Source organism: Scyliorhinus torazame, chromosome 3, assembly GCF_047496885.1.
Source record: "Scyliorhinus torazame isolate Kashiwa2021f chromosome 3, sScyTor2.1, whole genome shotgun sequence".
Lineage (NCBI taxonomy): Eukaryota > Metazoa > Chordata > Chondrichthyes > Carcharhiniformes > Scyliorhinidae > Scyliorhinus > Scyliorhinus torazame.
In genome coordinates this window covers 137,600,877-137,628,473 of record NC_092709.1, presented here as the reverse complement: position 1 = coordinate 137,628,473, position 27,597 = coordinate 137,600,877, and the positions used below count along the sequence as shown (strand labels likewise).

General features: G+C 53.0%; 1 protein-coding gene across 1 annotated transcript in view; it reads left to right on the top strand.

Moving 5' to 3' along the window:
* The window catches only part of wdfy3 (WD repeat and FYVE domain containing 3), a 586,950-nt gene that overhangs the window by 154,025 nt on the left and 405,328 nt on the right, over positions 1-27,597 (top strand). Inside the window, 1 exon segment of the mRNA XM_072496251.1 lies at positions 6,568-6,691. Within this exon segment, the coding sequence (XP_072352352.1) occupies positions 6,568-6,691 (124 nt within the window).

Genomic DNA, 27,597 nt, shown 5'->3' with positions numbered 1-27,597 from the left:
GGATCTTTGGACCTTTTCCCCGATTATTTCTCTGATTTTACTTGAAAAATCGATAGTGGACACGACCGTAAGGAGGAATCCCACACCAGTGCATGGATAGGCGGACCAGGAGTGCTCGCAAAGGAAGAAATAGGTGAACAGAGAAGGCCTGTGTTGAAGCTGCAGCGGGAAAAAGCATGGTGGACGAGCAGAGTTCTGGCTCAACGACCCAGCAGTTGACGGAGCAGTTGATGAAGTTTATCCAAGAGGGCTTCGCCAAGCAGAAACAGGAATGCTTGGACCCGATTAGGGAATCGATTGCTCGGCTGGAACAGAGATTGGGTGCTCAAGATCGGGCGATCTAGAAAGTGGAGAAGGCACTGACCGAGTACGAGGAACACCGAACAGCAGTGGAGGTGGAGATGGGGATGTTGAGAGATCAGCAGAAAAGGCTCCAGGAGAAGGTGGAGGATCTAGAGAATAGGTCCCACCGGCAGAACTTGAGGATCGTTGTTCTCCCGGAGGGGTCCGAAGGAACGGTTGCAGGGGCATATTAAGCGGGTATGCTCAAGAAGCTAATGGGGGATGGGACGCACAGAACACTAGTGAAGAAGTCGCATGTAGGTGACCCCCCGAGGGCAATGGCGGTGAGATTGCACAGGTACCTGGACAAGGAGCGTATTCTATGGTGGGCCAAGCAGACACGGAGCTGTAAGTGGGAGAATAGCATCCTGCGCGTTTACCAAGACCTGAGCACGGACGTAGCCAGGAGAAGAGCGGAATTCAACCAAGTAAAGTCGACCCTTTTCAAAAGGAAGGTGAAGTTTGGACTGCTGTATCCGGCCCGTCTTTTGGTCGCCAATGAGGAGCAATACTTCTATTTTGAGTCGCACGAGGAAACGATGGACTTTGCCAGAAGGAAAGGGCTGGCAGGGGACTGAGGTGTTTGAACTTTGCTGCAGTGTTCACGTTAAAAATACTTTTGCTTTTGCACTATATTTGTAATGCCTTCTGTATCGGTCCTGGAGCCGCCGTGTATTTTTGTAAGTTAAAGTTTGCATTTATACTGGTGGGGGATGGAGTGTGAATTTTCACTGTGGGATTTTTCTTTTCTTTTTGTTTCTTTCGGTTAACTGGGCTGGGAATGTTTTCTCTTGCATATGCGTGTCTGGGCCGGGTTTGGGGGGGGCGGGGAGGTGGTTGGGGAGAGAAACAATAGGTGGGAAAATGTTTGGCGCCATGGGCGGGGGCTACCAAGCTAGCTGGACGGGCTGGCTCATGGAAGCGCAGATGTTATGCTTGTTGAAGGAGGCTATTTTTACTGTGCTGTTACTGGGGGGTAGGGGGGGGGGGGAATTGCTCTGCTGACGGGGGAGGAGCTGTTGCTGGGGAAAAAAGGGAGGTCGGGGACGGAGGGTGCTGGGGGCGAGCCTGCGGGTGTGTGGGGCGCGAGCTGAAGACTGGCCTAAGAATCGTGATGGCTGATCGGCGGAGGGGGAGGGGTGTTCGCGCACTTGAGGGGATTTAAGGCGGACGTGGCAATGTTACAGGAGACGCATCTTAGGGTAATCGATCAGACTAGACTAAGGAAGGGATGGGTCGGGCAGGTATTTCATTCTGGGCTGAACTCTAAGACTAGAGGGGTTGCGATCCTGCTTAATAAGCAAGTGTCATTCGAGACGGGATGAATAGTTGCAGATGTGGGAGGTCGGTACATCATGGTTTGTGGGATGCTGGAAGGGCTGCCAGTGGTACTCGTGAATGTCTACGTGCGAAACTGGGATGATGTGGAGTTTATAAGGAAGATGTTGGGGAAGATCCCGGACCTGGACTCACATAGGCTGGTCATTGGCGGGGGGTGGGGTGGGGGGGGGGGGGGGGGGTGGACTTCAACACAGTCATTGACCCAAGGCTAGATTGGTCAAGCTCAAGGACAGGCAGGGTGCCAGCAAGGCAAAGGAGCTAATGGGGTTTATGGAGCAGATGGGGGGGAGTGGACCCATGGAAGTTTCGGTGGCCGAGAGTGAAGGAGTTCTCTCACGTACATAAAGAGTACTCCCGGATCGACTTTTTCATTTTGAACAGGGCTTTACTGACGGGTGTAGTGGACACTGAGTATTCAGCGATCACGGTCTTGGAGCATGCCCCGCACTGGGTGGACTTGCAGGTGAGCAAGGAGTGTGGCCAGCGCCCGCATTGGAGATTGGATGTCGGACTGTTAGCGGATGAGGTGGTGTGCGGGCGGGTGAGGAAATGCATCCAGAACTATCTGGAAGTTAATGACACGGGAAGTCGCGGCAGCAATAGTCTGGGAGACGGTGGTCAGAGGGGAGCTGATTTTGATACGGGCTCACAGGGAGAAGGTAGATAGAGCAGAGACGGATCGACTGATAGGGAGAATACTTCAGGTGGACAGGAGAAATGCGGAGACCCCAGAGGCAGGGCTTTTAAGGGAACGACGGAGGCTACAGGCGGAGTTTGGCTTGCTAACTGCAGGGAAGGCGATGGAACAGCTGAGGAAGGCGAGGGGGGTGATATATGAGTATGGAGAGGAGGCCAGCAGAATTCTTGCGCAGCAGCTCAGTAAGAGGGAGGCAGCCAGGGAGATTGGCAAAGTGAAGGTCAGAGACAGGAACTTGGTTGGAGATTCAGCAGGGGTTAACAGGGTGTTCAAGGAGTTTTATAGCAAGCTGTATGAGTCGGAACCCCCAGCTGGGCCAGAAGGGATGACACAATTTAGGGGGGGCTGAGGTTCCCGAAGGTGGAGGAAGGGCTGGTAGAAGGGCTGGGAGCCCCGATTAGGATTGAAGAAATAGCAGAAGGGCTGAAGGCCATGCAGTCGGGTAAAGTCCCGGGACCAGATGGGTACCTAATGGAGTTCTATAAAAAGTTATCTGGTTGCTGCTAATGAGGACATTTAATGAGGCAAGGGAGAGAGGGGTTCTTCCCCTGACGGTGTCACAGGCTACGATCTCATTGATCCTGAAGCGGGAGAAGGACCCGGAGCTATGAGGGTGTGATTGGGGAGGACCAGACGTGATTTGTTAAGGGTAGGCAGTTGGCGGCCAACGTTGGAAGACTGTTGAATGTGATCATGATGCCCCCAGAGGGTAGGGACGTAGAGGTAGTGGTCGCAATGAATGCAGAGAAGGCCTTTGACTGGGTGGAATGGACATATCTGTGGGAGGTGCTGGGGCGGTTTGGGTTTGGACAGGGCTTCATCGACTGGGTTAGGCTGCTGTATCAGGCACCGGTGGAGAGTGTATGGACGAATATGTTGACATTGGGCTATTTTAGGCTGCACTGGGGATCGAGGCAGGGTTGCCCCCTCTCCCCACTGCTGTTTGCGCTGGCCATAGAGCCGCTGGTAATTGCGCTGAGAGCCTCAAGGGGCTGGTTCGGGAAGGGGTGGAAAACAGAGTCTCGCTATATGCAGATGACCTCCTATATGTTTCTGACCCACTAGAGGGGATGGGAGAAATTATGAGGATTCTGGGGGAATTTGGCCAGTTTTCGGGTTATAATTTGAACATGGGGAAAAGTGAGATGTTCGCAATCCAGGCAAGGGGGCAGGAGAGGCGACTGGGGGAGCTGCCGTTTAGGATAGTAGGGGGAAACTTTTGGTATCTCGGCATCCAGGTGGCATGGGAATGGGAACGGCTACATAAGCTAAATTTGACCTGACTGGTGGACCAAATGAAGGAAGACTTCCGAAGGTGGGACATGCTCCCGCTATCACTAGCTGGGAGGGTACAGACTGTTAAAATGACGGTCCTCCCGAGATTCCTGTTTGTTTTTCAGTGTCTTCCCATCTTTATTCCATAGGCCTTTTTTAAATGGGTAAACAAGGTGATCTCTGGCTTTGTATGGGCAGGCAAGTATGGGCGAGTAAAAAAAGTGGATGCTGCAGCGTAGCTGGGGGGAGGGCGGGTTGGCGCTGCCGAACTTTAGCAAATACTATTGGGCGGCAAATATAGCCATGATTAGGAAGTGAGAGGTGGTGGTGGGGGAGGGGGGGTCGGCGTGCGAGCGAGTAGAGGTGGCATCATGTAAGGGCATGAGTTTGGGGGCATTGGTAGCGGACAGTACTCCACCAGCCCCGTGGTGGTGGCGGTCCCGAGAGTCTGGGGGCAATGGAAGAAACATGTGGGAGCAGAGGGAGCATCGGTTTGGTCTCCAATCTGCAATAATCATCGGTTTGCCTCGGGGAGGCTGGATGGAGGGTTTCGGAAATGGCAAAGAGCAGGAATCGAGAGGGTGGGAGATCTGTTCATAGAGGGGAGCTTTCCCAGCATGAGGGAGTCGGAGGAGAAATTTTAATTGACTGGAGGGAATGAGTTTAGGTACCTGCAGGCATGGGACTTCCAATGCAGGCAGGTCTCAACTTTCCCGCTCCTACCGCCAAGAGGGATACAGGACAGGGTAGTTTCCAGAGTATGGGTGGGAAGGGGAAGGTTTTGGAGATCTATAAAGAACTCATGGGGTCAGAGGAAATGCAGACCGAGGAGATGAAACACAAATGGGAAGGAGAGTTCGGAGGAGAGAGAGAGAGAGAGTCTCTGGGCGGATGCATGGAGTAGAGTCAACGCGTCCACAACATGCGCCAGGCTCAGCCTGATACAATTTAAGGCCGTTCACTAGGCACACATGACAGTGGCCCGGATGAACAGGTTCTATGGGATAAAAGACAGGTGTGCAAGGTGTGCGGGAGAACCAGCAAACCATGTTCATATGCTCTGGGCATTGCCCGAAGCTTCGGTGATTCCGGCAGGGGTTTGCGGATGTCGTTTGCGGATGTCATGTCCAAGGTGTTAAAAACAAGGGTGGCACCGAGTGCTGAGTTGGCGATCTTCGGAGTGTCGATAGATCTGGGAATCCAGGCGGAGAAAGAGGCAGACGTTCTGACCTTTGCCTCCCTGGTAGCCCGGAGACGGATACTATTAGCTTGGAGGGACTCAAAGCCCCCGAATTCAGAGACCTGGCTCACTGACATGGCTAACCTTCTCTGTCTGGATGTGCAAAGTCCAAAGATGTACGGGTTAGGTGGATTGGCCATGCAAAAAATTACCCTTAATGTCCAAAAAAAGTTAAGTGGGTGTTACTGGGTTAGGGTAGAGACGTGAGCTTGAGTAGGATGCTCTTTGTTAGGGCTGATGCAGTCTTGATGGGCCAAATGGCCTCCATTCCCAAAGGTATTCTTAAACCCTAACAACTTTGAGTTTACATGGCAAACATTTGTTTGACGTTTCTTGAAGTCTCAGTAACTTGTGCTGTAGAGCCTCCCACAATTTACTTAGGCTGCCACCTATAATGGTTCTAGGTTATTCTCAAGATTTACTGGGTTACTATTGTACAATAACTCTCAAGTTTACACCTGATAAGTATATTATTTTACTTGGAATTAAGATGAATTGGTCTGTACTTGCCTGTGGAGCTTCTCAGGGACCTGTGACTCCCTAATAGTTGTTGTGAAGACTATGCAAAACTCTTTAGTCTTCCACATAATTCTGGGAGAAACGCGATCTATCCCTCTGGATTTATTTGTTTTTAGCCTGTTCAGAAATTCCATTGATGCTGCCAAGGATAACTAGATCACCGAGGTCTGTTGATTGTGGAACTATAACTGAGGATAAATAACCTTCTTTTGACGAAGAGGGGAAAGAATTACAGGGGAAGGGGTGGGTAAGTCAAATTATGAGCTAAAGTTAAGATTTGGTGTAAAGTTAAGTAAATATTTCAGTTGCAAGCAGTTACTCAAATAAGCTACTAAAAAGACTGAAATAAAAACAAAGAAAGCTGGAAATACACGGGTCATGCAGCATCTGTGGAGAGAAACAGCTAACATTTCAGGTCAATGACCTTTAAAGAGGCTTTTTAAAAAGACTGTCCATAAGGAATTCAAAGGAAGCAGCATGATGTCTCATTGCCCATGCTTACAAACACGCGCAGGTGCAAGAAATGAAATGAAAATTGCTTATTGCCTCAAGTAGGCTTCAAATGAAGTTACTGTGAAAAGCCTCTAGTCACCACATTCCAGCGCCTGTTCAGGGAGGCTGGTACGGGAATTGAACCGTGCTGCTGGCCTGCCTTGGTTTGCTTTAAAAGCCAGCTATTTAGCTCTGTGCTAAACCAGCCCCTAATAGTGTTTAGTAATGATTTATGTTGATTTCTTTTTTTATCTGTTCCACTGGAATTGCAGGTTTGCATATGAGCAGGGTGAATGAGTGATAAGCAACTCTGAATGAGTGGTGAAATACCAGGAAGTGAGGCCATACAAGGCTATTTGCATAAGACAAGAAATTGATGCAAAAACTGCTACACAATAACTTAAGAAGGACTTTAAAAAGTGCAGGTGTTTCAAGATTTAATTGTAATTTTCAGACAAGGTATTGTATTTTGCAAGCACATCAACCACACAGTCAGTAAATTGTGGTTTTGCTGAGTGATATCCGGGCAGAAATACGAATAAATGTTGAATGAAACTAGGGGTAGAGACTAATAACAGAAGATCTTGCCAATTCTTGCACATTGTGAAACTGCTTTATGTATTTAGCTGTAAAATTTGTTCCATTTCTGTTCACCTTTCAGGTATTTGGAAATGCTCTTCCTGGCACCATGATGGAAAAATTTTCAGATCTCTTGCAGTTTGCTGCCCAAGTATCACGTTTAATGGTGACTGAAATCAGGAGAAGAGCCTCAAACAAATCCACAGGTATGGAATATTTGGATTTTCTTTTATTAACTCAAGGGATGCGGGCTTCGCTGTCTAGACCAGCATTTATTTCCCAACTCTAATTGCCCTTGAAGAGATGGTGGTGAGCTGCCTTCTTGAACCACTATGGTCCATGTGATATACGTACACCACAGTGCAGAAGGAGTTCCAGGATTTTGACCTAGCAACAGTGAAGGAACAACAAGTCAAGATGATGAGCGGCTTGGAGTGCCTTGTGTCTGCTGCCCTTGTCCTTCTCGATAGTAGTAGTCTTGGGTTCAGAGGTGTTGACTAAAGAGCTTTGGTGAGTTCTTGCAGTGCATCTTGTAAAGGGCAAACACTGTTCCTACTAAGTGTCAGTGGTGGATGGAGTGAATGTTTGGTGCCAATCAAGCAGGCTCCTTTTGTCCACTCAAGCTTAATAATAATAATAATAATAATAATAATAATCTTTATTAGTGTCACAAGTAGGCTTACATTAACACTGCAATGAAGTTACTGTGAAAAGTCCCTAGTCGCCACATTCCGGCACCTGTTCAAGTACAGAGGGAGAATTCAGAATGTCCAAATTACCTAACAGCACGTCTTTCGGGACTTGTGGAGGAAACCGGAGCACCCGGAGGAAACCTACACCGACACGGAGAACGTGCAGACTCCACACAGACAGTGACCCAAGCCGGGGAATCGAACCTGGGACCCTGGAGCTGTGAAGCAACAGTACTAACCACTGTGCTACTGTGCCACCCATGATGCTGTTGGAGCTGCATTCATCCAGGCATGTGGTGTGTATTCCATCACACTGTGACTTGTACCTTGTAGTTTGTGGACAGGCTTTGGAGAGTTAGGAGGTGGGTTACTTGCTGTGGGATTTCTAGCCTCTGATCTGCTCTTGTAGCCACACCATTTTAATGTTTAGATGTTGATAGTGGGGAATTCAGCAATGCTAATGCTAATGAACGGTATGTGGTGGTTAGATTCTCTCTTGTTGGAGATGGTCATTGCCGAGCACTTGTATGGCGTGAATGTTACTTGCTATTTGTCAGCCCGAGCCCGGATATTGCTCCGGTCTTGTTGCATTTGGACATGGGTCTGAGGAGACACGAATGTTGCTCAACATGGTGTATAGAAACAACGGATAGAAACAAAAGCCAGTAAGGAGAAAAGTGGAAGGCAGAGAAACCGATTGAACTGCATTTATTTCAATGCAAGAGACCTAACAGGCAAGGCAGATGAACTCGGGGCATGGATAAGTACATGGGACTGGGATATTATAGCTATTATTGAAACATGGTTATAGGTGGAGCAGGACTGGCAGTGAAATGTTCCATGGTACAGATGCTATAGGAAAGATAGACTAGGAGAGGAGGGGGAATTGTGTTTTTGATTAGGGACAATTTCACAGCAGAACTTAGAGCTTGGATTAGTACTTGAAACTATGATGTTGTTGGCATTACAGAGACCTGGTTGAGGGAAGGGCAGGACTGGCAGCTAAACGTTCCAGGATTTAGATGTTTCAGGCAGGATAGAGGGGGATGTAAAAGGGGTGGTGGAGTTGCGCTACTGGTTAGGGAGAATATCACAGCTGTACTACGGGAGTACACCGCAGGGAGAAGTGAGGCTATATGGGTAGAGATCAGGAATAAGAAGGGTGCAGTCACAATGTTGGGGGTTTACTACAGGCCTCCCAACAGCCAGCGGGAGATAGAGGAGCAGATAGGTAGACAGATTTTGGAAAAGAGTAAAAACAACAGGGTTGCGGTGATGGGAGACTTCAACTTCCCCAATATTGACTGGGACTCGCTTAGTGCCAGAGGCTTAGACGGGGCAGAGTTTGTAAGGAGCATCCAGGAGGGCTTCTTAAAACAATATGTAGACAGTCCAACTAGGGAAGGGGCGGTACTGGACCTGGTATTGGGGAATGAGCCTGGCCAGGTGGTAGAAGTTTCAGTAGGGGAGCATTTCGGGAACAGTGACCACAATTCAGTAAGTTTTAAAGTGCTGGTGGACAAGGATAAGAGTGGTCCTAGGGTGAATGTGCTAAATTGGGGGAAGGCTAATTATAACAATATTAGGAGGGAAGTGCAGAACCTAGAATGGGGGCGGATGTTTGAGGGCAAATCAACATCTGACATGTGGGAGGCTTTCAAGTGTCAGTTGAAAGGAATTCAGGACCGGCATGTTCCTGTGAGGAAGAAGGATAAATACAGCAATTTTCGGGAACCTTGGATAACGAGAGATATTGTAGGCCTCGTCAAAAAGAAAAAGGAGGCATTTGTCAGGGCTAAAGGCTGGGAGCAGACGAAGCCTGTGTGGAATATAAGGAAAGTAGGAAGGAACTTAAGCAAGGAGTCAGGAGGGCTAGAAGGGGCCACGAAAAGTCATTGGCAAATAGGGTTAAGGAAACTCCTAAGGCTTTTTACATGTACATAAAAAGCAAGAGGGTAGCCAGGGAAAGGGTTTGCCCACTGAAGGATAGGCAAGGGAATCTATGTGTGGAGCCAGAAGAAATGGGCGAGGTACTAAATGAATACTTTGCATCAGTATTCACCAAAGAGAAGAAATTGGTAGATGTTGAGTCTGGAGAAGGGTGTATAGGTAGCCTGGGTCCATTGAGATCCAAAAAGACGAGGTGTTGGGCGTCTTGAAAAATATTAAGGTAGATAAGTCCCCAGGGCCTGATGGGATCTGCCCCAAAATACTGAAGGAGGCTAGAGAGGAAATTGCTGAGGCCTTGACAGAAATCTTTGGATCCTCACTGTCTTCAGGTGATGTCCCGGAGGACTGGAGAATAGCCAATATTGTTACTCTGTTTAAGAAGGGTAGCAAGGATAATCCAGGGAACTACAGGCCGGTGAGCCTTACGTCAGTGGTAGGGAAATTACTGGAGAGAATTCTTTGAGACAGGATCTACTCCCATTTGGAAGCAAACGGACGTATTAGTGAGAGGCAGCATGGTTTTGTGAAGGGGAGGTCGTGTCTCACTAACTTGGTAGAGTTTTTCGAAGAGGTCACAAAGATGATTGATGCAGGTAGGGCAGTGGATGTTGTCTATATGGACTTCAGTAAGGCCTTTGACAAGGTCCCTCATGGTAGACTAGTGCAAAAGGTGAAGTCACACGGGATCAGGGGTGAGCTGGAAAGGTGGATGCAGAACTGGCTAGGTCATAGAAGGCAGAGAGTAGCAATGGAAGGATGCTTTTCTAATTGGAGGGCTGTGACCAGTGGTGTTCCGCAGGGATCAGTGCTGGGACCTTTGCTGTTTGTAGTATATATAAATGATTTGGAGGAAAATGTAACTGGTCTGATTAGTAAGTTTGCAGACGACAAAGGTTGGTGGAATTGCGGATAGCGATGAGGACTGTCAGAGGATACAGCAGGATTTAGATTGTTTGGAGACTTGGGCGGAGAGATGGCAGATGGTGTTTAATCCGGACAAATGTGAGGTAATGCATTTTGGAAGGTCTAATGCAGGTAGAGAATATACAGTGAATGGCAGAACCCTCAAGAGTATTGAAAGTCAGAGAGATCTAGGTGTACAGGTCCACAGGTCACTGAAAGGGGCAACACAGGTGGAGAAGGTAGTTAAGGCATACGGCATGCTTGCCTTCATTGGCTGGGGCATTGAGTATAAGAATTGGCAAGTCATGTTGCAGCTGTATAGAACCTTAGTTAGGCCACACTTGGAGTATAGTGTTCAATTCTGGTCGCCACACTACCAGAAGGATGTGGAGGTTTTAGAGAGGGTGCAGAAGAGATTTACCAGAATGTTGCCTGGTATGGAGGGCATTAGCTATGAGGAGCGGTTGAATAAACTTGGTTTGTTCTTACTGGAACGACGGTGGTTGAGGGGCGACCTGATAGAGGTCTACAAAATTATGAGGGGCATAGACAGAGTGGATAGTCAGAGGCTTTTCCCCAGGGTAGAGGGGTCAATTACTAGGGGGCATAGGTTTAAGGTGAGAGGGGCAAGGTTTAGAGTAGATGTACGAGGCAAGTTTTTCACGCAGAGGGTAGTGGGTGCCTGGAACTCGCTACCGGAGGAGGTGATGGAAGCACGGACGATAGTGACATTTAAGGGGCATCTTGACAAATACATGAATAAGATGGGAATAGAGGGATACGGACCCAGGAAGTGTGGAAGATTGTAGTTTAGTCGGGCAGCATGGTCGGCATGGGCTTGGAGAGCCGAAGGGCCTGTTCCTGTGCTGTACTTTTCTTTGTTCCATGTACAGAAAGAGGATATATCCAAGGGTTCGCCCACTGAGTCTATATGGGTAGAGCTACAAAATAAGAAGGGTGAGATCACTTTGATAGGACTGTACTATAGGCACTCAAATAGTCAGCGGGAAATCGAGAAGCAAATATGTAAGGAGATTACAGATAGCTGCCGGAAAAATAGGATGGTAATAGTCGGGGAGTTTAACCTTCCCAACATTAACTGGGACAGCCATAGCACTAGGGGTTTGGATGGAGAGACATTTGTCGAGTGCATTCGGGAAGAATTCCTCATTCAATATGTGGATGGCCCTACTAGAGAGCGGGCAAAACCTGAACTCCTCTTGGGGAATAAGGAAGGGCAGGTGACTGAAGTGTTAGTGAGGGATCACTTTGGGACCAACGACCAAAATTCCATTAGTTTTAAGATAGTTGTGGAGAATGATAGTTATGGCCCAAACGTTAAAATTCTAAATTGGGGCAAGGCCAATTTTGATGGTATTAGGTGGGAACTTTCAGAAGTTGATTGGGTGTGCCTGTTTACAGGCAAGGGACAGCTGGTAAGTGGGAGTCTTTCAAAAGTGTTAACTAGGGTTCAGGGTGAGCACATTCCTCTTAGAGTGAAGGGTAAGGCTCATACAAAGAGGGAACCCTGGATGACTCAGGATATTGAGGCCATGGTCAAAAGGAAGAAGGAGGCTGGGATCAAGTGGCTCCCTTGAAGAGTATAGGGCTTGTTGGAGTACAGTTAAGAGAGAAGTCAGGAGGCCAAAAAGGGACATGGGATAGTCTTGGCAGATAAGGCAAAGGAAAATCCAAAGAGCTTTTAATGATACATAAAGGGCAAAAGCGTGACTAGAGAGAGGGTAGGGCCTCTTAAGGATAAACAGGGTCATCTATGTGCAGATCCATAAGTGATGGGATGAATATTTCTCGTTAATATTTACAGTTGAGAAAGGCATTAATATTAGGGAAATTGGGGAAATAAAAAGTGATGCCTTGAGGAGTGTACATATTACAGAGAAGGAGGTGCTGGAGGTATTAAAGCACATCAAGAAAGACAAATCCCCACTTCCGTTGGCAGCCATGGAGTGAGAGGTTGCTTATTTGATAGCTCCCACTCATGGTGGACTTTTGGGACCTTTTCCCCGGATTTATGGGGGATTTGACCGGTAAAATTGGAGACTGGTGAGGCAGAGAAGAGGACTTCCCCCACCAGTTTATGGAGTCGTGGACCAGAGGTGGTCTGCAAAGAAGAGATTATTGGGCAAAGAGGAGAGTGGATCCTGCAGCACAGGAAAACATGGCGGAGGCTCAGGCGCTGGGATTGCCAGCCCAGTGGTCAACGGAGCAGCTGGTGAAATTCCTTCAGGAGAGTTTCGCCAAGCAAAGACAGGAGTACCTGGACCCGATTAAGACGGGGATTGATCGGGTGGAGCAAAGGTTGGAAGCCCAGGGACTGGTGATTCAGAAGGTGGAAGAGACGGTGGCTGAGCACGAGGACCAGCTAACCGCAATGGCAATGGAGATGGATCTGATGAGGAACCATCAGAAAAGGCTGCAGGAGAAGGTGGAGGATTTGGAGAACAGGTCGCGCAGGCAGAATTTGAGGATCGTTGGGCTCCCGGAGGGCATCGAGGGATTGGACGCAGGGGCATACGTGGCGCATATGTTTGAGAAGCTGCTTGGCGAAGGCACGTTTGCTCGACCCCTGGAAGTGGACAGGGCGTATAGAGCGCTTGCGAAGAAGCCGCGGATTAATGAGCCGCCGAGGCGTTGGTGGTGCGAATACACCGGTTCCTGGATAAAGAACAGATCTTGAGGTGGGCCAGGCAGACGAGGAGCTGCAAATGGGAGGACAGCAAACTGCGCAATTACCAGGACCTTGGTATGGAACTAGCCAAAGGAAGAGCGAGCTTTAACAAGGTTAAATCGGCCCTCTTCAAGAAGGGGGTGAAGTTCGGAATGCTGTACCCAGCTTGTTTGTGGGTCACTTACGAGGGCCAATCACATTATTTTGGATCGCCGGATGAGGTGATGAACTTTGTCAAGGACAGGAGACTGGCAGGTGATTGAAAGCCACTCAGTTTTGTGTGAGGGTTAACTTTGTTCTTGTGGGGGGATGGTGGGTGGTATTTTCTTTGTGTTTGTTGGGAATTGTGATGCTTTGCATATGTATGTGCGGGGGTGGGGTGGGGGGGGAGAACATTAGTGGGTAGGATGCTTGGCGCCATGGGAAGCCTAGCTCACGGAAGCACAGTGGGGGCGAGCAGGTGACTAGTTTGATATCGAGGGTTGGGATTGTTGTTTTGTTAGTGGGGTGGGGGGGGGGATTTGTTCTGCTGACGGGGGGGGGGACACTAGCGTTGGGAGACAAATGGGAGGTCTAGGACGGTGGGCTCCTGAGGGTGGGCCTGAGGAGGCGCGGGATGCGAGCTGGAGGCTGGCCTAAGAAGGGTGTTGGTTGATCAACAGGGGGCGGGGGGGGGGGGGGGGGGGGGGGGGAAGAGGAGAGAGAAAGGGGGAGGCGGGAGCGGGGTGCACCCCGACCAGGCTGATCACATGGAATGTGAGAGGGCTGAATGGGCCGATCAAGAAGGCTCACGTGTTCGTACATTTGAGGAGGTTGAAGGCGGACGTGGCAATGCTACAAGAGACACACCTGAGAATAGTGCATCAGACTAGGCTGAGGAAGGGATAGGTCGGGCAGGTATTTCACTCTGGGTTAGACTCTAAAACTAGGGGCAGTTGCGATCCCGATCAATAAGCGGGTGTCACTTGTGGTAGGGAATATAGTGGCGGGCTCAAGGGGTAGGTATATCATGGTGAGCGGGAAGCTGGAGGGGATGCCGGTGGTATTAGTGAATATTTACGCACCAAATTGGAATGACGTGGAGTTTATGAGGCAGGTGTTAGGGAAGATCCTGGACCTGGACTCTCATAAGCTGATCATGAAGGGCAGCACGGTGGCTCAGTGGGTAGCACTGCAGTCTCACTGCGCCGAGGTCCCAGGTTCGATCCTGGCTCTGGGTCACTGTCGGTGTGGAGTTTTCACATTCTCCCTGTGTCTGCGTGGGTTTCGCCCCCACAACACAAAGATGTGCAGGGTAGGTGGATTGGCCACACTAAATTGGCCCTTAAATTGGAAAAAATGAATTGGGTACTCTAAATTTAAAAAAAAAAGCTGATCATGGGGCAGACTTCAATACGGTCATTGATCCGAGTTTGGACCGGTCAAGTTCAAGGGCAGGGAGGGTGCCAGCTGTGGTGAAAGAGCTAAAGGGGTTTATGGAACAGATATGTGGGTTGGGGGGGGGGGGGGGAAGGAGGGGTGGTAGACCCGTGGAAGTTCGGACGGCCAAGAGTGAAGGAGTTTTCTTTTTTTTCTCCACGTGCACAAAGTGTACTCTTGGATTGAATTTTTCATTTTAAGCAGGACTTTACTGGCGGGGGTGGTGGATACCGAGTATTCGGCGATTGTTGTGTCGGATCATGCCCCACACTGGGTGGATCCACGGGTGAGTGGGGGGAGGGGGGGGCTCAGCATCCGCATTGGAGATTGGATGTAAGATTGTTAGCGGATGAGGGGTGTGTGGGCGGGTGAGGGAGGCCATCCAGAATTATTTGGAGATAAATGATACGGGGGATGTTTCGGCAGCAACGGATGGGAAGCACCGAAGGCAGTGATCAGGGGAAGCTAATTACTATACGGGCTCATAGGGAGAAGGCGGAGCGGGTAGAGATGGATAGGCTGCTGAGGGATATACTTCAGGTGGATAGAAGGTATTCTGAAGCCCCGGAGGCGGTGTTGTTGAAGGAGCGGCAGAAGCTACAGATGGAGTTTGGTCTGCTATCCACAGGAAAGGCGGTGGGGTAGTTGAGGAAGGCAAAGGGGGCGATATATGTGTATGGTGAGAAGGCCAGTAGGATGTTAGCACACCAGCTAAGGATGAGGGAGATGGAAAGAGTGAAGGACAGAGGGGGGGAACACGGTCTTAGGCCCACCATGGGTGAATGGGTGTTTAAGGAGTTTTACAGTTGGCTGTATGAGTTGGAACCCCCAGCTGGGTTGGTGGGGACGAGGCAGTTTTTGGAAGGGTTGGAGTTTCCGAAGGTGGAGGAAGGGTTAGTGGAGGGGTTGGGAGCCCCGATCGGAATTGTGGAAGTAGTAGAGGGATTGGAGGCCATGCAGTCGGGCAAGGCCCCGGGACCGGATGGCTACCCAGTGGAATTCTACAAGAAGTTCTCTGAGATACTGGGCCCGCTGCTGGTGACGGCTTTTAACAAGGCGAGGGAGCGGGGTGTCCTTCCCCCAACAATGTCGCAGGCTTCAATATCATTTATCCTGAAGCGGGAGAAGGACCCAGAGCAATGGGGGTCATACAGACCAATCTCCCTACTGAGTGTCGATGCCAAATTGCTGGCCAAAATTTTGGCCTCGTGGATAGAGGACTGTGTTCCGGAGGTGATGGGGGGAAGACCAGATGGGGTTTTTTAAAGGCAGGCAGCTAACTGCCAACGTTAGAAGGTTCCTAAATGTGATCATGGTGCCCTTCGAGGGGAGGGAGGTGGAGGTAGTGGTCGCTATGGACGCGGAAAAGGCCTTCGACCGGGTGGAATGAAATTTTCTGTGGGAGGTCCTGGGATGGTTTGGGTTTGGGCAGGGCATAATTGACTGGGTTCGGTTGCTATACTAGGCACCGTGGCAAGTGTGCGGACGAATTGGCTGAGTTCGGACTACTTCAAATTGCACCGGGGGACAAGGCAAGGATGTCCCTTCTCCCCACTGTTGTTTACCTTGGCCATAGAGCCATTGGCGATGGTGCTGAGAGCATCAAAGGACTGGAAGGGGCTACACCGTGTCTCATTATATGCCGACCTACTCCTATACATTTCTGACTGGTATGGGGGGATGGGAGAGATTATGCGCATCTTCGGGGAATTTGGCCGGTTCTCTGGGTACAAATTGAACATGGGTAAAAGTGAGGTTTTTGTGATCCATGCAAGGGGCAGGAGAGGAGACTGGGGGAGCTGCCGTTTAAAGTGGTGGGAGGGAGTTTCCGTTATTTGGGAATTCAGGTGGCACGGGGATGGGAGCAGTTACATAAATTAAATTTGACCCGGCTAGTTGAGCAATTGAAGGAGGATTTTCGGAGGTGGGACATACTCCGGCTGTCACTGGCGGGGAGGGTAGAAACCATAAAAATGACGGTCCTCCTGAGGTTTCTGTTTGTTTCCCAGTGCCTCCCTATTTTCATACCAAAGGCCTTTTTTAAGCGGATGAATCGGGTGATCTCTGGTTTTGTGTGGGCGGGTAAAACCCAGCGAGTAAATAAAGTGCTACTGGGCGACAAATATAGCCATGATCAGGAATTGGGGGAGGGGGAGAGAAAGAGGCAGCATCGTGTCAGGGCACAAATTTGGGGGCATTGGTAACGGCTCCTCTGCAGTTCTCGCCGGCCCGGTATTCCACAAGCCCAGTGGTAGTGCCGGCCCTGAGAGTCTGGGGGCAGTGGTGGAAACATATGGGAGTGGAGGGAGCGTGGATGTGGCTCCAATTTGTGGTAATCACTGGTTTATCCCGGGGAGGCTGGATGGGGGGTTTCGGAGGTGACAGAGAGCAGGAATTGAGAGGCTGGGGGATCTGTTTATTGATGGGAGCTTTCCATGTTTAGAGGATTTGGAAGAGGAGTTTGAATTGCCGGGAGGGAATGGGTTTCGATATCTGCAGATGAGGGATTTTGTGCGAAGGCAGGTTGCGACCTTTCCGCTTCTACTGCCACAGGGGATACAGGACAAGGTAGTTTCTAAAACGGGTGGGGGAGGGGAAGGTTTTGGATATCTATAAACAACTCATGGAGTGGCAGGAAACTCATAGGTGAGCTAAAGCGTAGATGGGAAGGTGAGCTGGGAGGGGAGGTCGAGGCGGGTCTGTGGGAGGATGCTCTGAGCAGAGTCAACACGTCCTCATCATGTGCCAGGCTCAGCCTGATACAATTCAATGCCTGGTTCACCAGGCATACGTGACGGTGGCCCGGATGAGTAATGTCCATATGTTTTGGGCATGTCCAAAGCTTGGGGGATACTGGCGGGGATTTGCGGATGTCATGTCCACAGTGTTCAAAACGAGGGTGGCTCCGAGTCCAGAGGTGGTGATTTTCGGAGTGTCCGAAGATCCGGGAGTCCAGGGGGCGAGAGAGGCTGACGTTTTGGCCTTTGCCTCCTTGGTAGCCCGGAGACGGATCTTATTAGCGTGGAGAGACTCGAAGCCCCCAAAATCATTAGTGACATGGCTGGGTTTCTCAGACTTGAGAAAATTAAGTTCGCCCTGAGAGGATCAACGTTAGGGTTCTTCTGGAGGTGGCAGCCATTTATCGACTTCAGAGAAAACTAAACTGTCAGCAGATTCGATAAGAGTCCAAAGTCCAAAGACGTGCAGGTTAGGTGGATTGGCCGTGCTAAATTGCCCTTAGTGTCCAAAGGGGTTAGGAGGGGTTATTGGGTTACGGGATAGGGTGGAAGGGAGGGCTTAAGTAGGTCGTTGCAGACTCGATGGGCCGAATGGCCTCCTTCTGCACTGTATTTTCTATGTTCTATATATATATAAATGATTTGGATGAGAATGTAGGAGGCATGATTAGTAAGTTTGCAGATGACACCAAGATTGGTGGCATAGTAGATATTGAAGAAGGTTATATGAGATTTCAACAGGTTCTTGACCAATTGGGCCAGTGGGCCGATGAATGGCAGATGGAGTTAAATTTGGATGAATGTGAGGTGATGCATTGTGGTAGATCAAATCATGGCAGGACCTACTCAGTTAATGGTAGGGAGCTGGAAAGAGTTACAGAACAAAGAGATCTAGGAATACAGGTTCATAGCTCCTCGAAGGTAGAGTCGCAAATGGCCAGGGTTGTGGAGAAGCATGCCACGTTTTATTGGCCAGAATATTGAATACAGGAATTGAAGTTGTACAAGACATTGGTAAGACCACACATGGAATACTGTGTTCAATTCTGGTCACCCTATAAGGATATTGTTAAACTAGAAAGAGTGCAGAAGAGATTTACGAGGATTTTACCAGGATTTGATGGTCTGAGTTATAAGGAGAGTTTGGATAGGCTGGGACTTTTTTCCCTGGAGCTTAGGAGGCTTAGGGGTGATCTTACAGAGGTCTATAAAATAATGAGGATCATCGATACGGTAGATAGTCAACATCTTTTCCCAAAGGTAGAGGAGTCTAGAACTAGAGGGCATAGGTTTAAGGTGAGAGGGGAGAGATACAAGAGAGACCAGAGGGGAAATTTCTTCACATGGAGGGATGTGAGCATCCGGAACGGGCTGCCAGAGGCAGTGGTAGAGGCGGGTACAATTTTGTCCTTTAAAATACAGTTCGACAGTTACATTTGCAGGGTGGGTATAGAGGGAATGGGTATAGAGCTGAAGGGCCTGTTTCCATGCTGTAAACGTCTGTGACTCTAATCATCAGCAAACATCCCCACTTCTGACCTTCTAGTTGGATGGAAGGTAACATACCAATATTTTATAATGTTTGGAAAGGAGTACTAATTAGAACACATGTAACTGCAAGTATCAGCTTCAGTAACTCATTCACTCATCTGCAGTAAAATGCTAATGTTTCAAATCTTCCTAACTTATACATGCACTGAATTCTTAATTATTTCCTGAATTAATATAATACCTACAATGTATAGCTTAATTACTAATCTGTTTTTAACGTACCATGCACAACACGGCAGCATGGTAGCAATGTGGTTAGCACAATTGCTTCACTGCTCCAGGGTCCCAGGTTCGATTCCCGGCTTGGGTCACTGTCTGTATGGAATCTGAACATTCTCCCTGTGTCTGCGTGGGTTTCCTCCAGGTGCTCCGGTTTCCTCTCGCATGTCCCGCAAGACGTGCTGTTAGGTCATTTGGACATTCTGGATTCTCCCTCTGTGTACCCGAACAGGCATCGGAATGTGGCGACTAGGGGCTTGTCACAGTAACTTCAGTGCAGTGTTAATGTAAGCCTACTTGTGACAATAAAGATTATTATTAATAAATATTATTATTATTAAGACTATTGGTGTTGGTCAATTATGCAGTAATTATGTAGAATTTGTAAGAATGAACAAAAGTTATTTTTAATGTCCTGTATGATTTCAGTACATTGCGTATACCAGATCATGATTGGACAGTTATGCAAACTGGATTGGATTTGTTTATTGTCACGTGTACCGAGGTACAGTGAAAAGTATTTTTCTGCGAGCAGCTCAACAGATCATTAAGTACATGAGAAGAAAAGGGAATAAAAGAAAATACATAATAGGGCAACACTACATACACAATGTAACTACAAAAGCACTGGCATCGGATGAACCCACGGGGAGGACGTGCAGACTCCGCACAGACAGTGACCCAAGCCGGAATCGAACCTGGGACCCTGGAGTTGTGAAGCAATTGTGCTATCCACAATGCTACCGTGCTGCCCTCAAGAACAAATAAATCTACACTATATCATTTTACCGTCATCCATGTACCTATCCAATAGCTGCTTGAAGGTCCCTAATGTTTCCGACTCAACTACTTCCATAGGCAGCGCATTCCATGCCCCCACTACTCTCTGGGTAAAGAACCTATCTCTGATATCCCTCCTATATCATCTGTAAAAGTTGGTAAGAGTCAATGTGGACATGCCGAATTTCCTTAGTTTCCTGAGGAAGTATAGGCGCTGTTGTGCTTTCTTGGTGGTAGCGTCGACGTGGGTGGACCAGGACAGATTTTTGGAGATGTGCACCCCTAGGAATTTGAAACTGCTAACCATCTCCACCTCAGCCCCGTTGATGCTGACAAGGGTGTGTACAGTACTTTGCTTCCTGAAGTTAATTACCAGCTCTTTAGTTTTGCTGGCATTGAGGGAGAGATTGTTGTCGCTACACCACTCCACTAGGTTCTCTATCTCACTCCTGTATTCGCTGTAATCGGACTCATCGTTATTCGAGATCCGGCCCACTATGGTCGTATCGTCAGCAAACTTGTAGATGGAGTTGGAACCAAGTTTTGCCACGCAGTCGTGTGTGTACAGGGAGTAGAGTAGGGGGCTAAGTACGCAGCCTTGCGGGGCGCCGGTGTTGAGGACTATTGTGGAGGAGGTGTTGTTGTTCATTCTTACTGATTGTGGTCTGTTGGTCAGAAAATCGAGGATCCAGTTGCAGAGTGGGGAGCCAAGTCCTAGGTTTTGGAGCTTTGATATGAGCTTGGCTGGGATTATGGTGTTGAAGGCGGAGCTGTAGTCAATAAATAGGAGTCTAATGTAGGAGTCCTTGTTTTCGAGATGCTCCAGGGATGAGTGTAGGGCCAGGGAAATGGTGTCTGATGTGGACCGGTTGCAGCGGTATGCGAATTGCAGTGGATCAAGGCGTTCTGGGAGTATGGAGGTGATGCGCTTCATGATCAACCTCGCGAAGCACTTCATTACGACTGAAGTCCGGGCCACTGGTCGGTAGTCATTGAGGCACGTTGCCTGGTTCTTCTTTGGTACCGGTATGATGGTGGTCTTCTTGAAGCAGGTGGGGACCTCGGAGTGGAGTAGGGACAGGTTAAAGATGTCCGTGAATACCTCTGCCAGCTGGTCCGTGCAGGCTCTGAGTGCACGACCAGGGATCCAATCTGGGCCCGTTGCCTTCCGAGGGGTCACTTTCAGGAAGGCCAATCTGACTTCGGAAGCTGTGATGGTGGGTATCAGTGAATTATGGGCTGCTGCGGCACTCGCCAGCGGATTGTTGGTTACCTGCTCGAACCAAGCATAGAATGCATTGAGTCCATCGGGGAGTGGTGCACTGCTGCCAGAGATACTGTTCGGCTTCGCTTTGTAGCCCGTTATGTTGTTTAGTCCTTGCCACAACCGCCGAGAGTCTGTCTGTGACTCTAGCTTGGTTTGATATTCTCTCTTGGCATTCCGGATGGCTTTGCGGAGGTCGTACCTGGATTTCTTGTATAGGTCAGGGTCGTCTGCCTTGAACGCCTCAGATCTGTCCTTCAGTAGGGAGTCAATCTCGCGATTGAGCCATGGTTTCCGGTTAGGGAACGCACGTACTGCTTTCTTTGGCACGCAGTCGTCCACACATTTGCTGATGAAGTCTGTGACGGTGGTGGCCTACTCATTTAAGTTGGTCGCTGAGTTCTTAAATATGGACCAGTCCACTGTCTCTAAGCAGTCACGTAAGAGATCTTCTGTCTCCTCGGACCAGCACTGCACAACCTTCTTAGCTGGATTCTCCTGCTTGAGTTTCTGCTTGTATGCCGGGAGAAGGAGCACCGTCTTATGGTCTGATTTCCCAAAGTGCGGTCGGGGGATGGAACGGTAGGCGCCCTTGATTTTTGAGTAGCAGTGGTCAAGAGTGTTGTCGCCCCTGGTGGGACAGGAGATGTGCTGGTGGAATTTTGGCAGTACACTCTTGAGGTTGGCCTTGTTGAAGTCTCCGGCCATGATGAACAAGGCCTCCGGGTGTTCTGTTTCGTAGTTGTTTATTACTGTGTATAGTTCGTCCAGCGCCTTCCTCACTACTGCCTTGGGTGGGATGTAGACCACTGTGATAATGGCTGAAGTGAACTCACGTGGAAGATAATATGGGTGGCACTTCACGGTCAGGTATTCCAGGTCTGGGGAGCAGTAGGTCGCCAGAGTCGCCACATCCAAGCACCAGGAGGAGTTGATGAGGAGGCAAACCCCTCCACCCTTTGCTTTGCCTGATGATGCCGTGCGGTCCGCCCGGTGAATTGAGACGCCTTCAGGTTGTATGGCACAGTCCGGTGAAGCAGGGGTGAGCCATACCTCTGTGAAACAGAGCACACAGCAGTCTCTTACTTCCCTCTGAGAGGTAAGTCTGGCGTTAAGTTCATCCAGCTTGTTTTCGATCGCTTGGACGTTTGCCAGGAGTATGTTGGGGAGAGGGGTCTTGAAACCGCATTGCTTCAGTCTAACCTGCAGACCGCCGCGTTTCCCTCGCTTCCTCGGTCGGCGGCTGCTGCTGGATGATCCTGGGATCCGATGGCCGATGTCAGCTCTTGTGGAAGGTAGGTGGTTGCGTCTGGCGGGGTCCAGGGCGTTGGCGGGGGCCAGGGTGCTGTTTACGTATCTGGGGTCGCGTCTGGCAGGGTCCCGGGCACTGGTTGAGGTAGAGGGGTTGCTAGGGGGGCATGTTTGCGATCTGGATGGGTCCCGGCGTTCTGCGGATGCGGGAATACATTGCAGTGCGTTTGGGTCCTCGTGCGCGGTCTCCGCCGTTTCGGGGGTCCTGGGTCGTGGGCAGGGGCTTCCTGAGGCAGGTTGGCTGGGTCCCGTGGTCTGTTCGTTCCCTGGGCGCTCCTGCGGTCGGATCTTGAAGTCGGGCCTCCACGTGGATTTTTCTTTCTTCCATCACCAGGTAGGTCGGGTCGCTGGGCGGGTCTCTCGGGGTCGGGTCGCTGGGCGGGTCTCTCGGGGTCGCGTTGGCCCGGGTCTTGCCGTCGGGGGTCGGGTCGGGAGCTCCGGGGACTGGGCAAGGCGATCTGGGGGCTGGCGTCAGTAGTTAGGCTGGGTTTGGAGCTCCGAGGTCCGGGTCGGCTCCAAATCGAGGTCGGCGCTTCACTTCAGGTTTGGGCCCGATCTTCTTCCAGGTCGCGGAGATCAGGTCGGGTCAGGTCAAAAGGTCTCCAAGGGCCTCGGAGGATGTTCAAGCCTGCAAGAGAGGATAAAACTGAAAAGTCATTCTGATTGCAAGAATAAACTCTGAATGAACTAGATGTTTCTACCAGGCCACCTATCTTGGTACACAATAATTATTCACTCATCTCCCTTCTCTTCACTGACTGACATGGTCCTGGCCTACAATTGCCTCAATTTTGAAATTCTCATCCTTGTTTTCAAATGATCTAATGCCTTTCCCTATCTCTGTAACCTGTTCCACCTTTAGAATCCTCCAAGATCTCGGTGCTCTTCCAAATCTAGTTTTTTGAACATCTCCACTTTAATTCCTTCATTATTGATGCCCTGCCTTCAACTGGCAAAGCCTAAGCTCTGAAATTTCTTCCCTAATTTTCCCTCTTTTGCTCTTTCCTCCTTTGAGTCACTCCATTAAATCTACCTTTTTGACCAAGGTTTTGGCTATCTTTCCTGATACCTCCATATGTGGCTTGGTGTCAATTTTTTAAATAATGATACTGTGAAGCATTTGGGAATATTTTTCTTGTGATGAAACTGCCATAACCTGTTGTATTTTAAAGTTAGTTAAAACATTACTCTATCTAAATGCCAATTTTTTTTTTAAAAAGTCTAAATGTGCATGTGGAAAACATGATGGGTTCAAGACCTAGGGCCCGATTCTCCCGAAAGGTTTACGGTGGGCTTTTCAGGGAGTTTCCCGCCGGCTCTACCGGCGAGTTCCCCACCGCTTTTCAATGACACTCAGTCACTTTTTTGGACCCTGGGGAGGTTCCCACTGGTTTAGGCCGCTTTTTCTTTAGCACTGGGGAGCTGAACTCCGATTTCAGGCCGCCATTTTGAAAGAGTGCCTCGATTTCTAAGTGAGCTGTGGGTCCCACACAGACCCCACCCAGGGGCAAAGTCACACACATGGACACTACCCCCCCCCCCCCCCCCCCCCCCAAGTGAGTACACCCCGCGAAGGGTCCCCCTTCTTCAGGCCCCCCAAGCCCCCTTACAGCACCTCCTTCCTTCTAGGACCCCCACCCATCACCCACCCAACGTCCCGGAGGCTCCTACTTACCTGCCCTGCACTCCCCCATCCTTCAAACCCCCCCTCCTTCCCAATACACTCCATCCCCACGCACACACGCAGGCCCCCCACACACCATTCACAGACACCCCCTCACACCCACCCCCTCACACCCACCCCCTCACACCCCAGCATACACGTACTTGACCCGCAGCCCTCATTGCAGCCCCCCACACACCCCCAGCCCCCCCACACACACCCCACAGACATACACCCAACAGAGACACACCACACGGACACACTCCCCACACACACACACACACACACACACATCCCCCCCACACACACACCCCACACACACACCCCACACACCCACCCCCACACACACATTCCCCCACACACACACATCCCCCACACACACACACACACGCCCCCCATACACACGCCCCCCACACACACGCCCCCCACACACACGCCCCCCACACACACTGCCCCCCACACACACGGCCCCCCACACACACGGCCCCCCACACACACGGCCCCCCACACACACTGCCCCCCACACACACGGCCCCCCACACACACGCCCCCCCACACACACGCCCCCCCACACACACGCCCCCCCACACACACGCCCCCCCACACACACGCCCCCCCACACACACGCCCCCCCACACACACGCCCCCCCACACGCCCCCCCCACACGCCCCCCCCCACACGCGCCCCCCCCCACACGCGCCCCCCCCACACGCGCCCCCCCACACGCGCCCCCCCCACACGCCCCCCCCCCCACACGCCCCCCACACGCCCCCCCACACGCCCCCCCACACGCCCCCCCACGCGCCCCCACGCGCCCCCACGCGCCCCCCCCCCCACGCGCCCCCCCCCGCGCCCCCCCCCACGCCCCCCCCCCACGCCCCCCCCCCACGCCCCCCCACACACGCCCCCCCACACACGCCCCCCCCACACACGCCCCCCAACACGCCCCCCCAACACACGCCCCCCAACACACGCCCCTCACACACGCCCCTCACACACGCCCCTCACACACGCCCCCCACACACACGCCCCCCCACACACACGCCCCCCCACACACACGCCCCCTCACACACACGCCCCCCACACACACGCCCCCCCACACACACGCCCCCCCACACACACGCCCCCCACACACACGCCCCCCCCACACACACGCCCCCCCACACACACGCCCCCCCACACACACGCCCCCCCACACACACGCCCCCCCACACACACGCCCCCCCCACACACACGCCCCCCACACACACGCCCCCCACACAGACACACGCCCCCCACACAGACACACGCCCCCCACACAGACACACGCCCCCCACACAGACACACGCCCCCCACACAGACACACGCCCCCCACACAGACACACGCCCCCCACACAGACACACGCCCCCCCACAGACACACGCCCCCCCCACAGACAAACGCCCCCCCACACACAGACACGCCCCCCCACACACAGACACGCCCCCCCACACACAGACACGCCCCCCACACACACACACACACGCCCCCCCCACACACACACACGCCTCCCCCACACACACACACACACGCCTCCCCCACACACACACACACACGCCTCCCCCCCACACACACACACACACACACACATCCCTCCCATTGGAGCTCATTTAGCACAGGGCTAAATCGCTGGTGTTTAAAGCAGACCAAGGCAGGCCAGCAGCACGGTTCAATTCCCATACCAGCCAACCCGAACAGGTGCTGGAATGTGGCACCTAGGGGCTTTTCACAGTAACTTCATTTGAAGCCTACTTGTGACGATAAGCGATTTTCATTTCATTTCCCACATGCCATGCCTCCTTCACATGCCATAAACATGCCCCCCCCACACGCCACCCTCCCCGCCCACCCGCCACCACATCCCTCACACACATCCACCACATCCCCCACACACATCCACCACATGCCACCACCGCACACGCCCCCGCCACACATGCCCTCCCACACATGCCACACCCTCCCCCCACGCTCCCTCGCGCCTCCCCCACGCTCCCTCGCGCCTCCCCCACACTCCCTCGCGCCTCCCCCACGCTCCCTCGTGCCTCCCCCACGCTCCCTCGCGCCTCCCCCACGCTCCCTCGCGCCTCCTCCCTCGCGCCTCCCCCCACGCTCCCTCGCGCCTCCCCCATGCTCCCTCGCGCCTCCCCCCACACCCCCTCGCGCCTCCCCCCACGCTCCCTCGCGCCTCCCCACGCCTCCCCCACACTCCCTCGCACCTCCCGCACGCTCCCTCGCGCCTCCCGCACGCTCCCTCGCGCCTCCCCCACGCTCCCGCGCACCTCCCCCACGATCCCTCGCGCCTCCCCCACGCTCGCTCGCGCCTCCCCCCACGCTCGCTCGCGCCTCCCCCCACGCTCGCTCGCGCCTCCCCCCACGCTCGCTCGCGCCTCCCCCCACGCTCGCTCGCGCCTCCCCCCACGCTCCCTCGCGCCTCCCCCACGCTCCCTCGCGCCTCCTCCCACGCTCCCTCGCGCCTCCCCCCACGCTCCCTCGCGCCTCCCCCCACGCTCCCTCGCGCCTCCCCCCACGCTCCCTCGCGCCTCCCCCCACGCTCCCTCGCGCCTCCCCCCACGCTCCCTCGCGCCTCCCCCCACGCTCCCTCGCGCCTCCCCCCACGCTCCCTCGCGCCTCCCCCCACGCTCCCTCGCGCTTCCCCCACGCTCCCTCGCGCCTCCCCTCGCGCCCCCCCCACGCCTCCCCACACTCCCTCGCGCCTCCCGCATGCTCCCTCGCGCCTTCCCCACGATCCCTCGCGCCTCCTCAGACGCTCCCTCGCGCCTCCCCCACGCTCCCTCGCACCTCCCCACATGCTCCCTCGCGCCTCCCCCCCACGCTCCCTCGCGCCTCCCCCCCACGCTCCCTCGCGCCTCCCCCCCACGCTCCCTCGCGCCTCCCCCCCACGCTCCCTCGTGCCTCCCCCACGCTCCCGCGCGCCATCCCCACGCTCCCGCGCACCTCTCCCGCACGCCTCCCCCCACGCTCCCTCGCACCTCCCACACGCTCCCTCGCGCCTCCCCCAAGCTCCCTCGCGCCTCCCCCACACTCCCTTGCGCCTCCCCCACGCCTCCCCCACGCCTCCCCCACGCTCCCTCGCACCTCCCGCACGATCCCTCGCGCCTCCCCCCACGCTCCCTCGCGCCTCCCCCCACGCTCCCTCGCGCCTCCCCCCACGCTCCCTCGCGCCTCCCCCCACGCTCCCTCGCGCTTCCCCCACGCTCCCTCGCGCCTCCCCTCGCGCCCCCCCCACGCCTCCCCCACACTCCCTCGCGCCTCCCGCACGCTCCCTCGCGCCTTCCCCACGATCCCTCGCGCCTCCTCAGACGCTCCCTCGCGCCTCCCCCACGCTCCCTCGCACCTCCCCACATGCTCCCTCGCGCCTCCCCCCCACGCTCCCTCGCGCCTCCCCCCCACGCTCCCTCGCGCCTCCCCCCCACGCTCCCTCGCGCCTCCACTCCACGCTCCCTCGCGCCTCCCCCCCACGCTCCCTCGTGCCTCCCCCACGCTCCCGCGCGCCATCCCCACGCTCCCGCGCACCTCTCCCGCACGCCTCCCCCCACGCTCCCTCGCACCTCCCACACGCTCCCTCGCGCCTCCCCCAAGCTCCCTCGCGCCTCCCCCACACTCCCTTGCGCCTCCCCCACGCCTCCCCCACGCCTCCCCCACGCCTCCCCCACGCTCCCTCGCACCTCCCGCACGATCCCTCGCGCCTCCCGCACGCTCCCTCGCGCCTCCCCCACGCTCCCGCGCACCTCCCCCCACGCTCCCTCGCGCCTCCCCCACGCTCCCTCGCGCCTCCCCCACGCTCCCTCGCGCCTCCCCCACACTCCCTCGCGCCTCCCCCACGCTCGCTCGCGCCTCCCCCCACGCTCCCTCGCGCCTCCCCCCACGCTCCCTCGCGCCTCCCCCAACGCTCC